The sequence below is a fragment of the Punica granatum genome, chromosome 1 (genome assembly GCF_007655135.1).
Source record: "Punica granatum isolate Tunisia-2019 chromosome 1, ASM765513v2, whole genome shotgun sequence".
NCBI classification, from domain to species: domain Eukaryota; kingdom Viridiplantae; phylum Streptophyta; class Magnoliopsida; order Myrtales; family Lythraceae; genus Punica; species Punica granatum.
In genome coordinates, this window is record NC_045127.1 from 43438370 (window position 1) to 43451327 (window position 12958).

The 12958-nt window shown below is 40.4% G+C and overlaps 3 protein-coding genes across 4 annotated transcripts; 2 read left to right on the forward strand and 1 right to left on the reverse strand.

The window, feature by feature from the left end:
* Positions 1-3516: 3516 nt before the first annotated feature.
* Positions 3517-5179, forward strand: LOC116192992 (protein CURVATURE THYLAKOID 1A, chloroplastic). 2 transcript variants are annotated; one of them, XM_031521710.1, is made up of 5 exons: positions 3521-3773; positions 4177-4277; positions 4399-4506; positions 4591-4662; positions 4862-5179. In XM_031521710.1, the coding sequence occupies exons 1-5, from the start codon at positions 3617-3619 to the stop codon at positions 4925-4927; spliced, it is 504 nt and encodes a 167-aa protein (XP_031377570.1). In that variant the 5' UTR covers positions 3521-3616; the 3' UTR covers positions 4928-5179. The 2 variants fall into 2 exon arrangements, with proteins under 2 accessions (XP_031377569.1, XP_031377570.1); XM_031521709.1 differs by having other exon boundaries at positions 3517-3773; positions 4399-4662.
* Positions 5180-5446: 267 nt separating this feature from the next.
* On the forward strand, positions 5447-7647 carry LOC116192991. Its single transcript, XM_031521708.1, has 2 exons — positions 5447-6300; positions 7185-7647. Exon 1 carries the CDS (start codon positions 5536-5538, stop codon positions 6274-6276), a length of 741 nt encoding a protein of 246 aa, XP_031377568.1. The 5' UTR covers positions 5447-5535; the 3' UTR covers positions 6277-6300; positions 7185-7647.
* A 530-nt stretch (positions 7648-8177) lies between these two features.
* Positions 8178-12728, reverse strand: LOC116192989 (BTB/POZ domain-containing protein POB1-like). Its single transcript, XM_031521704.1, has 6 exons — positions 12098-12728; positions 10986-11102; positions 10319-10440; positions 10146-10209; positions 9537-9816; positions 8178-9376 (listed from the first exon to the last, which is right to left on the reverse strand). The coding sequence occupies exons 1-6, from the start codon at positions 12339-12341 to the stop codon at positions 8563-8565; spliced, it is 1641 nt and encodes a 546-aa protein (XP_031377564.1). The 5' UTR covers positions 12342-12728; the 3' UTR covers positions 8178-8562.
* Between the last annotated feature and the right edge of the window lie 230 nt (positions 12729-12958).

A 12958-nucleotide genomic window follows, 5' to 3' on the forward strand; every position in this document is an offset into this window, starting at 1 on the left:
TAATTCCCAACAAAAATAATCCAAATAAACACGTTACTCTATTTGGAACCGGAGTTAAGTTTAACGTAATTTAACTTAACTTTACTTTTCCTTCAATTCAACAACATAATCATTATTTTTTTTTATCTTTTTTTCAATTTAATAATAAATTTTCTTACATACTTTTTCTTATATTTTATTACAGTTCATTTTTTAATATTAAATTCTCCCAACTATTCATTATTTTTTCTTGAATTCAACAATACAATCATTACTCTTTTTTTATCTTCTTCTTCAGTTTTAATGATAACTTTTTTCAATTAATTTTGTTTTCATCCCGTGAAATCAAACTTAATCCAACTAAATTAAACTCTACTCCATTATCAAATACACCATTAAAAGAGAAATAAAAATAATAGATAACCTAGAAAATAAAATTAAACTAAAAATGACCTAAATACTACTAAGGCTCAACTAACTTAAGGACGTAGCATCGATTTATAGCCCAAAAAGTACCGAGACTAACTCGATTCTATCGAGTTATCATACCCCAAACCAAAATTTTAGTTCTTGAGCAAAACAAAACAAAGGAAACAAGCAAACCACTTCAACCATATTAGAATCTACTAGACAGGGAGAAACTACCTTAACATTCTCAAGAGAAATCACCTTTACCATCCTCCACCAAAGCAAAACCTTTTATTTAATGAAAAGCATCTCATGCGATGATAATTAAAAAAATCAACAAATCAAAAGTTTAAGCAAAAATGTTTCGTGACGATTCATATAAATTTGCCTATCATCCTCTATCCACTACATCTAAGGTTCGTGACATTTTAACCCAGGCAAAAACACAAAATAAAAAATTAATTTTCTCGATGACAACCCATGTAACGAGCATTTGATCAATCGCTCTCAGTCCAGTTGGCTCAAGGCATTAGTGATGAAGCACCCCTTGAATTACTTTCTTGAGTTAACCAACAATTTTTCAAAATACCTTTTCCAAACATTTTTTTTTCTCTTTTTTTTATTTTTCTTTTTTAATATCTTTTTTTAGCTTTTTTTTAATTTAATCCCATTTTTGCTTAAAGTAGAATCTTTTGACGCAGATAGCGACATGGCCAATGAAGGCACCCAACTACTCAAGCCTACCGGGTATTTTTTGGGGCATCTTTTTAGCACACAATATAAATGAAACATAGCACATAACATAAGTAAGCATTTTTATTTGATACCCCTAGATAAAAATCCCCTTAGAGTTCACTTCACGGAAGAATTCAAAGTGGCTAAAACGCGAAAGGTTGAGGATAAGAGTAACAGGAAAAGAAAAAGGTTTTGGACCAAAATGACAAAAGAGCTAAAGGTACACGACCAAAATTGTCTTTATCGCAATCTAAGCCGCCACTTATCCCAAAAAAAGATTAACCTACATTAATTTGATGGAAAAAGTTAAATATGTTGTAGACAAAAATTACAAATAAAAATAAAAATATAAATTTCAAAACGAAATGCATTAATAAAAATATTAAGTGAATCGCATAATGCATGGGATAAATTTATATTGTAATTATTTCTAATTATCTAAAATTTGATCAAAATAATTTTATTAATTTGATTATGTTAATAATATTAATAAAATATATAAATAATTCTCTTTTTGAGTGAATACAATATTTTTTTTTGTGTAAGTAAATTACTTAACTTTTCTGTGGATAATACAGTACTTAATTTTGATTAAACTAATTTTATTTATTTCATGTAATTGTCAAACTGAATATTATTAAGATTTAATTATGTAATCGTAAACTAATTGACATTTATAAAGACTAATCATATAATAAAGTATATTATCTTCTTCATGAGTAATAATCTTGAGCAATGTGTGAGGGGCATGGCCAGTTATAAGAACTAGATGAACTAGCCCGTGCGTATGAGCGAGCTAGAGGTTCCGTTCAATTGATTTTTTGAACATTAATATTATATAGAGGAAAATATTCATACATCACGGCTGAACATGATGTTTTTTCCTCTTCAAATCTAAAATTAGTTTCTTGCAATCTAAATTTTATAAATTGAGTTATGCTTTCCAAATGAAACTAGCTAACCACCCGGTGCTGTCGCGGATTTTTTTCTTCTTTTTTGTTATTTAAAAATGTAAATTACATCCAACATGAATTGATTCAAATATTTTTATACTTGTTCTCTTTAAGTAAAGTCATGAGTTCTAGTCATGTGAATGAAAAAAATTCATGATTGAAAAAGTTTAATTCTTTAGTGGGCCGATTCTATTCGATCATGGATTCTTGGGCCCATTGGACTTCTTGACAGTTGGTGTATGCCAAAAAAAATAAAAATGTAATGACAATGTACAAATCCTTTTTTCGGTAAATTAATAAAATAATACTTTAACGAGGTAAAGAATTCCAATTGCGAAACTTTTCCTCTTAGAATTTTTGTCTTTCTCGCCTCTTAAAAGGAAGGAGAGAATAATTTTTTTTTAAATGAAAATAAAGAATATTTTTTTCATATGCTTGATCTGACGGAGTGGTTGATTCAGTAAACAAACATACACACCTCTATAATTAAAAGTACTAATACTATCCCAACCTATGAAAGACAATTTTTTCTATATTTGTGGAAAATGATTTTCACTCTCAAGATAGATTTGTAATGCGATCCCACTGTCGCCAACACATCAGAACAATTATGCTCATTCTTCCTGGAGAAGATTGTAGATCGTCGATGACAATATCATCAAATGTGGTAATTTATTATATTCATTTATAAATTAATTATTCTTATCGTCTTCCATGAATAATAGTCTTTTCGGTTTTCAGTAGTGAAGTGGGTACGTGATATTACACTACTTGTTACAGTTTTATTGAATGTCGGACGAAAGATCATGTAATGAAAGGGCTCTCTGTGTTCCGTGTTGGTGTATTCATATATCATGTTCTGGCTTTTATTATTCTTTTATGTAGATTTATCAAAAATGAACGTTGACAAAACCCATTTTCTGATTTCGGGAGAAGCGACGAAGGTTTAATTATAAAAAAGAGTGGATTATCACTGTGGTTCTCTATTTACGTTATTATCACCGTTTTTATTCATGATATATTTTTGTCACCACTTAATTCTAAATATTGACATTTCGTTTAACATTTATATCATTCTATGACGGAAAAGTGACATGACATATAAAACCGTTCATGAATTTTCCTTTACGGATGTTAACGGAATGATATAAATGTTAGACGGAATATCAATATTTGGGGTTAATTGGTAACAAAAATATGTTAGGAGTAAAAACGGTAACAATGACATAAGTGGAGGGTGGTAGTGGCAATCTATCCTATCAAAAAAAGAAAAAAAGAAGAGAGAGAGAGAGAAGCGACGGGGCGGGAGAACCTGACGTGGGAATGTAGATAGGCATCGGACCAATCAGGACGCCCCATTTGTCCACGTGTAAATGCGGAAATCTCCGTCCTCACACCGTCTCCTCGCAAAAAATCCTTTGGATAACAAAACCATTTGAAGAAGTGGAAGGAGGCTTTTGAGTCCATACCATTCCGTTCCTGAAGAGAGAGAGAGAGAGAGAGCGAGAGAGAGAGCCACACACATTCTCTCGGAGCTCCTTATGTACTCCTCCATGGCAGCTGCATCAACCTCCATGGCGGCCACCGCCGCATTGTTGCCACCGCGAACCCCAGCCGCCGTCGTCAGGGCCGCCTCGCTCTCCTCCCTGCCGTACCTCCCTCCCCGCTCTTCCTCCCCTTCCGCCAAGCTCTTTACTGGTACATTCTCCTGCTTGTACTCGCATTGCGCGCCTCATGCTGTTTGCTGAATCTTGCACGAAGAAATTGAACCGATCACTACGAAACGTTACTTTTCAAGTAGAATTTCTGGAAAATCAAAGATGAGGTGTGAAGTTTGCAAGTGTGAGATGCTAGATGTGCTTTTCGGCAATTATCCGGCCTCTAATCGTCGTACTTGACATTTGGTTTGGTGGTCTCGTTGTTGTGGAGGATTTAAAGGAAATCGGAGCAGCAGTACCGATTAAATTTCAGTAGTTTGATGACCAGTCGATTAGCTAGACTAGTAATTCTGTAATATCTGATTTAGGAGATAGTATTGGATTCCTCGAGTTAGTGCTGCTATCTGTTTTTGGTGATATATCTGAATCACTCTGTTTCTTAGCATCTCAGCGGTTTGATTCCCTTCGGATCAAAGCCTCCTCGTCGGATGAGTCGCCTGCTTCGCTTGATGCGAACGAGGTCTTCACTGACCTTAAGGAGAAGGTAAGACGTAACCTAAGCATGAATGGTTTCCGAGATGAGGCGCTCTCCTATTTAAGATAGAGGTTTTGCTCTTTTATTCGGGAAATGAAATGACATCAACTTTGTTTGCGATGTTGTTCAGTGGGATGGGGTCGAGAACAAGTCGACTGTTATTCTCTATGGGGGCGGTGCTACCGTTGCTGTCTGGCTATCTTCTGTCGTGGTTGGTGCTATCAACTCGGTCCCCTTGGTAAGCCCTGCTTTCGACATTCTTCTCATTAATCTGCGAGGACTTCATTCCTCTTTTAACTTTTTTTTTTTTTTTTTTCGCCAGCTTCCGAAGATCATGGAGTTGGTGGGGCTTGGATACACTGGATGGTTCGTGTACAGATACCTCCTTTTCAAGGTAACTAAACGATCGGGATACTCAACATTTGGATTGTTAATATGTTATATCCGACAATGAAGCTTTAAATCACCCGGGCCTCTTTGATCTCTACAACTTTCAATTATGCGAGTGATTATTGTGCAATGCTTGTGATCTCAAGCATTTTCTTTCATGTCCACGGACACTAACTCATGACTTCATCTCTCTGTTTCCTCAGTCAAGCAGGAAGGAACTGGCAGAAGATATCGAATCGATAAAGAAGAAGATTACTGGAACCGAGTAGATCACCCTCTATCTGTCGCCAGAATTTGTAAACAATTTGGCCTAATAGATCTATTTATGCCGAAAATCATCTGTGCAAGAGGTGTTTGTTTACCTGTAATCTAGGGTAGATCGATCTTCCCGAATTTTCTGCTGCTACTGTATTTCTGCGCTTCCCCTGTCATAATAATGTGCGATTTATATGTGATTCAGCTGGATTCCAATGCTGTTTGAAAATCTAGGCCGTAGAAATCGGTTCGCTCTGTTATCTCGATATGGATATGGATATTTTGACAAATAAAAGTTTTCAATAATGGCGGTATGTCGATAAAAGAAAAACTATTAAATTGTTGTCCCGTATGTCTGTCATGTTGACGTAGAATCAACTGCACCAACTGCAAAGGAGTAAACTTGAGCTTCGCGATGATTGGACTCCGGGATTAAGCCTAAAAGTGTAAAAGCCCAATATAGTAATCTAGGATTGAAAAGCCCAATGGGCCCAACGAGCTCTTGAAAGAAGCCGTCATCTATCCAACAGAAATCTAGAGAGAGAGAGAGAGAGTGGAAGTTAAGCATAAACCCTAAAACCCCTCAAATCTCTATCGGAGCTCTTCACTGTGATCCGGCAAGATGATGCGAGCAGCTAAGCTCAAACCTCTCTCGTCGTCATCGGTCGATTCCTTGGCCTACCAGTTCTTCCAACGATGCTCCGTCAGCGGAACTGCGAAAGGGAAAGCGAAGATCAAGCAAGGCCAGCAGCTGAAGCGCTCTAAGATCACCATGAAGAAAGGCGGCGGCGCCGACGCCGGCAAGGGCGCCACCAAGAGGGGCCCGTCCGAGGCAGAGGCGCTCGTCGACGCGTGCCTCAATGCGCCGACGCCGCTCAGGCACTTGACCCCCAAGGAGAAAGCCCGGGAGGCCGAGCGCGAGAAAATGGGGCTCATCAGCAAAGAACGACAGCGTGAGCTCGACATGTTGAAGAAGGGGAAGGAGAAATTAGGCGTATCAGATAAGCCTGGGATCATAGGGACTCCGGGATTGGATCTGATCACGCTAGGATTAGTCGATGCGGATAAGATACCGAAGTACGAGCTCACCGTTGAGGATGGGAGGAGGCTGGCGAAGGAGTACAGTAGGGTTCTCATGAGGAAGCATAGGGCAAGGCAGGCGGCGGAGACTACGTTGCTTCGGCTGAAGAAAGAGGCCATCGAAGCGTTGCCCGAGCATCTGAAGGCCTCGGCATTGGTCCCGGATTTGACTCCTTTCCCGGCGAATCGGTTCATGGCGACTCTGACTCCACCTATTGAAGGTTACATTGAGAGGGTCAAGGAGGCTGCTAAGAAGGACCCGGCAAAGGAGAGGCGCAGATGATGGAAGTCCCCGATTCGTTATAAGGTGAGGTTCTCCTCTAATGAAATTTCTGGAGTGTCAAAGGCCAACTTTTTGCTTGCTCTGTTGTGATTAGTGGAAAATTTATTGACCTCGGTGGATTGGACACATTCATCTATCTTCACGGATGGTATTTTATAGCTGCCCACTTAATAATTTGTCGATTTCTGTCTGCGATCCGACTGCCGTGAAAATAAGGATGTAGGTGCTCCTTGCGCATCCGATGTTAATGATTTCTGAGGAATCTGTTGGGGTCCCTCCCTGCATTGTGCACTGCCTTTTGAGGCTAACGCTGCAAAATGCAGACTGCTCTTGGGTTGTCTACCTGCATATAGATGTAGTTGTGATACGGCCAGCTTAGATTTTAAGATAAGTATTTGTCATTAGGCTTTCTATCTCTGCCTAAAGTGTGAGTGATAGCTCATATAGATGTAGTAGCGATACGTTCAGTATCTGCTCTGAAAGTCGTTAAGAGTATGAAACTTTTCGTCTTGACGACTTTAATCATCCATTTTACTTACTATATCCGGGTGAAATATGAGACTTTTGACAGTAGTTGAAATTGATCTTTGGAAGAAAATTTAGCCTGTTCCCCTACTTTTGCAACGGTTGATTGATTAAGTTCTTGTGCAGAAGTTGCGCTTATCTGAGCGTTAGCTTTGTGGTCATTCCTTCTTTTCCCATTACCATATCTGGCACTTCCCTCCATAATTCTCAAACTTGATGAAAAATGTTATCTTTATGACTTCGGACTCTGTTCGCCATCCCTTCTATTACTTTTGACTGTGTGCCCAAAGAAAATAGACTGTTCCATCGGTACACTCTGCATGCATTGGCCTTCTGTGTAGGTATCTAGACATAGAAATCTAATTCGTATGCTCGGTTGTCAGGGCTTGGGCGTCTTCAGCTACAGATTTGACGGTCTTGGAGCCGGTACGTTTAACTTTAGATCTCATAGCTTCCGCAATCAGATGAATTGTTGGGATGGAACTCCAAGATAAAGTACTTGGCATGTGGGAGAGATCCTCATTATAACCCTATCAATAAGGAGCAGCCACAATCAAAATAGGGGCCTGAGTGGGATTACTATTTCTTTGGTAAAGTGCGAGCCACTTCAGCGGAGAGACGAAAGATGTGAATTGAGTCATTCCCGCTCACTCAACCACTACTTTGGTTGTTCTGTTCCACTGTTGCAATCCGATGTTGTCTATGTGGAAATTTGTGAATCGACGAAAAAAAGATTCAGTTTCGTTTGTATAAGTGATCGGTCAGTTCTATGAACATTTTCTGAACGTCATAATGAAATTTAGGTTAGCTTCTCCCGCAGTTGTGTGAACCGGGTTTCTTCGCCCAGTCTCGTCTCATGAGTGGTCTATATTATTTTTGTGTTGGCGATTCGGCATAATGAAATTTAGGTTAGCTTCTTCCGCATTTGTGTGAACTGGGTTTCTTCTCCCAGTCTCGTCTCATGAGTGGTCTATATTATTTTTGTGTTGGCGATTGGTGGGAGAGCTGTCTCATCTCGACTTTGCATTTTAGTCAAGTCATAGGGCCTCAACTAGACGTGATGGACCAGTATACCTATTAGGCCAAAGAATAGACTGAATGGGTCCAAATGCGGCACTATCTGGCCTGATAGTCCTACTTGAGGAGGATTTGAGGCCGTCGTGGAAGGGTTCACAATCTTTAGGTTTGTGTTTCGGAATTTGCTATCATTCTGGAATCCTACGCTTGCCCTGTACCCTATGTGTTTGCCATGGGGCCTAGTCAATGGCTCCGAGTTGAACCCGGGCTAAGGGCCCCTATGGAAGTGTAAAAGTTTCCCCGTGTTCATGAACCACTCGTTTTTTACCAGGAAAGGAGGCAAACTGTGACAGACCAGGTACCCACAATCCACTATAAAGTGAAATAAGCCATACGGATGAATAACCACCCCAAGGGAAAAGAGACGGCTTAGAAGAAGTCATTTTGCCATCATATTAAATTTCATAAATTTGCAACCTCATCAGCTACACATTCTTTGCCTACCTCTCCATTTTACTGAAAAGCCCCCACCAGCAACTCGAACAGCCACTCAAATATTTCCCACTAATTACGGTAGAACCTGGCTCTTCGGTTGCCCTGATCGCTGTTCCCGCGATATCAACTACAGCAGCTTGATCATGCTGCTTGCTGTGTTGGTGAAGCAGCAATGAAACAGCATACATAGAAGGTTAGAGCTGTAGAAGTGTCATGCCGCTCAAACTCCAGAGTCAGCGTGATGTCCAGTCAGTGTCTGATGGTAAGCTCGGCTCTCAGGTGAAGTATACCATTTATGAAGAAATGGCTGTCTTCGGCCATGAAGTTAGTCCACGGTATCCCAAATAGGTTTCGGTAGCCAACTGCTTTTCCCCCCATGAAAGTGTAGTTGCCCTTATATTTGCTCATGTACTCTTCTGTCGGCTTTGACCTCGATGCAAATTCATAGTCCACAGAAAAGGTGACTGATCCCTTCTCTTGCATCCCGAGGAAGAGGCCGAAGCAATGGAACGAGCTCTGCTGGTCCATGTTGCAGTGAGCAGATAGGAAGAACCCCTGCCCCCCCAGATGGAAAGCCTGAGAGTAAATTCGACCCGAAGGGAAAAGATTCGCACACTCCTCCCGATTCAGGTCCAAGTAAACAACACATTGCTGCCGAGGTAGTTCAAACTCTACCACCTTCACGGGTCGATACTTGTATGCCCGCTCCACAAACCGGCGGCTCGAGGAGCCAGATTCCTCTGCAGCCAATGTTCGCTGGCGGTGTGGGGCCTCAGCCTTGAAAAAGAGGGCCTCAAGCACAAGCTTCGATGCAACATCATGGTCAAAGTCATTGCAGATTAGGACCTTCTTGAGTTTCCGGCATGACATGTAAGGGAACCGGATGAATTTTGCTAGGCGAGCACCCAAGACCTCTCGCCGCTCCTCCAGTGCCGGGTACTGTGTCCTTGCCCATTTCAAAACAAAGTCATAGACAGCATCTTCTGAGGCAACTTGGAGATCATCACAAGACAAGATAGCCTCAATTCCAGTAAGAGGCAAGGCCATCACTTCTTCCTGGAACCTGTTTCAGCAATGACAATTATTTCATAACAAGATTGCGGCATCAAGTTGCTGAATATAATAGCCCATTTTACTCTGTATGACTGCTAACTTTACGAAGACGCATACATGAAAATATTACATACTTGAAGGAAATCACATGATGTCATAGAAACTCTTACTTGTTAATGTCCTTGTATCGAGCAGCAAGATACTGCTTCGCAGCATCTGTTAAAGGCTGAACAGCCTCACCCATTAAAACACTGGATGGAAGCTCCAGATAAAGCAATGCAGACTCAGGGGTCATCGGCATATTTCGCAACATCCTACTGCAATACCTCATGCAGGATGCTACCTCAAATTTGTCGGCAGCCATCAGAACATCCAATAACGCAGGAGCAGTGTTAGCAGATAATGTGTTGCTGTACATGAAATTCAGGAGCTCCATGAGGGCTGCTTCTTCTGTTCAGGAAATGCTAGTATTAGAAGGGAATGCAATGAGACTACATAGAATTGCTACAGACCATGCAAGCATGACATTAAATAGATTCCTGTTTCTACAATAACTCAAACACAAAGACTGTCAACTTAGATAAACCGCATTATGGTCTAAATTAAGTTAAACGGAGTGCAAACGTATTGTATTACCATGGTTCTAATCAAGCTGGAATGAGTGTCACTATGAACATGAGCTATAAATCTAATTGCCACTTGAGTCACAAAACCAACATTTGACTTGAAAGTTAACACATGTAGAAGAGATCAGGAAGCCGAAAAAGCAAAAGGTTTACCGGAGGCATTGATACGCAGAGTTACATGCCGCTGCTCTGATTCCTTCATCCCATTTGAGAAAAGCTACATATAAAATGATAAAATAATGTAAGAAATTAGTAAAGTGCAATAAAGTGGGGGACAAAAGAGAACCAGAATCCACACTGATAAACTCTTTTATTTATTTATTTACCTTATAAAAGAACGGACTTTTTGCAGCCAAGATTGGACTACTTATGTGTAGTGTTTTAATTTTCAGAACAGTAGAACTGTCCATGCTCCAGTTTGAGTCATTGCTAGAGTCAGCTTCATCACCTATAAGGGAAGAGACACAACTTTAGTAAGTACAGAAACCAGTGTATGTGAGTAAAGACAATACTTAACCTCCGTATAACATGAAAAAAGCAACTTCTCATGCAAAGATAAGAAAACTGATTAACATGTGATACTATACCTTCCTATCTAAGAAGTAGACAACTATGTTACTCAGACATGATGAAATGCTTATTTCGTGCTGTAAAACCAGTGCTTAATGTTATGGTTTATTCAAAGAGGGGAATCTAAAAAGAGAAAAGAGAACACTTTTGGACTCAGCTTCTCACGAGTTATGCCCAGATAAAAGCTGGATCCTACAATAAACAAAGCTTTTCTAAGATGTTACCAAAAATATTCCCTGCGTCTCATTTGATCATATATCAGGTTGACATAAAATAATATATCTTTTTATTTATGGAATTCCACCACATGCTAAATACTAACCAGATGACATTGAAACTATAACCTTTATAAAAGGTGATGCGACATAAAGACTGGAGAATAAAAAATTACATCAAGAAATATGTCAGGACAAATTCAAGTACCTGATGGTGATTCTTCAACCATTGCAACTGCTTCGTCATGATTTTCAAAGCCTTCACAATCGTCCATATCAGGCTGATTCAGAATCTGCTCCTCTGCACAGACGGTGAGATCGAGAGCTGAAAATAAGAAACAAAAGATCTCCATCAGAAACTTATGTCACTAGTAAAAGTAGCATGAGCACAACACACTTCAAAGAAAATCTTAATTGGCAAATCTAAACATCATAGCTAGCCTATAGTTTCCACCACCTACATACATGGCAAACAAAATAAAGGCTGGGTCAATTATATCACCAAGAAGTTAAATAAGCAAACAGCACCATAAAGATTGCCAACATTCATAATTCAAGATAGTTTTATTATCCGGTTTCATAGAGTGACAAGACCAAATATCCTTAACTATCCATTCAAGGCTCTAGGCTTTTGCATGTTCGGAGTACCTAAATATCAGCAAGAAAAGTATATATGAAGCTTATAGTTCCTACTGCTCATATCCAAACCTTCAAATACCTTCGCGAAATTAACAATACGGATCAATCGATATCATCTACTTCACAAGCCTATATGACCTTCCTGACCAACTATAGCACTCAAGACCCTCGTATCCCAAATAAACATAGTAAATGATACCACCAACGCCCTCCTACGTGATTTCCTGACAAGTCGCTTCCTTTCAAACATTACTCCGGAGGGCAAGCCAAACGCAGTAAAAGAAGAAATCCTCTTCCCCGAGTGAGAAACCTCGTCCAAAACGTACACTTCATTCAGAAAACAGACAGCAATATGAAAAATTTCCAGGAACAAGCTCTACTTCATAAAATGCTTTATCATCTTCTCCGTTTCCCCTCCATTTTAGACAGAAACACACGAAGGTATAAACGTCGGAAATTCGGCAGAACATAGTGGAAAAGGAGACAATCAGTGGTCTCAATCTCCAACGCCCACCACCCACGTGAAGATGACCAAAGTAGCAAAGCTCATATGGACGAAAATGGAACCATCACGAGCATTGACTCCCCATTTCCGTTCACCAAACCACAATTTAAAGCAAGATCAACATGCGAAACCCTAGGAAACAAGGCCCGAATGGAATTAAGGAAGCAAGCACGCACAGGTTTCCTTCTTGGCGTCCTCCCGCCGGCGCTTGCGGAGGCGAGCCCAGTCGGCTATGCTGGTGCAGGGGCCTTCGCCGTCGGACCTGCAGTCTGAGGGCCCGCCGATGATCTCGATCTGGAGCATCCGGTCGGAGAAGTTGCTGTCGTTGAAGGCGAAGCCGAAGTTGCCATCGGAGGGTTTGGAGTAGTCGGAGTCCATGTCAGCCCTGGGGTCGAACAGATCGGAACTCACCTCTCTCATAATCGGACAGAAAAAACCAAGAAATGCCCGCAAACACCCAGCGAGCTGCAGAATTGGAACACCCCCACACAGAAGAGCAGGATCGGCGAAGGGTCAGAAGAGCTCCGTGGGCCTTATCTAGAGGAGGAGGAGACCGAGATATGGTTATGGCGGCTGCTCTGGAGGTGGAAACAAACAGCAACGGATGGATGAAGCGATATGCTTGTGAAGAGAGAGAGAGAGAGAGAGAGAGAGATGGAGATGGAGAAGGAAGAGAACTGTTTCGAAGGTGAAGAAGAGAGTCTGTTTTTCTTCAGCTCGACTCAGTCGGCTCGGCTGTTTTCTGTTTTCAGTTTTCGAGGTCGTTCGTCGTAACGGGAGATCGGGTTTTCTGTTTCTGCGTAGTTCGGGAGCTTTTGTTTTCCGTTTCCCTCTGGGCTTGAGGGGTTTTTGTTTTCCGTTTTTCGGAAGTGGTCGTCAGGAAGATGATTATTAAACTTTTCAATTATTTTGGTATTCGAAAAGTTAATGAATCCCGATTAATTCAATTGAGGGTATAAATAATGTTCTCAAATCTCAATGAATCCTGATTAATTCAATTGACGGTGTAAATAATGTTCTAAAAAAAAAAGATTGGA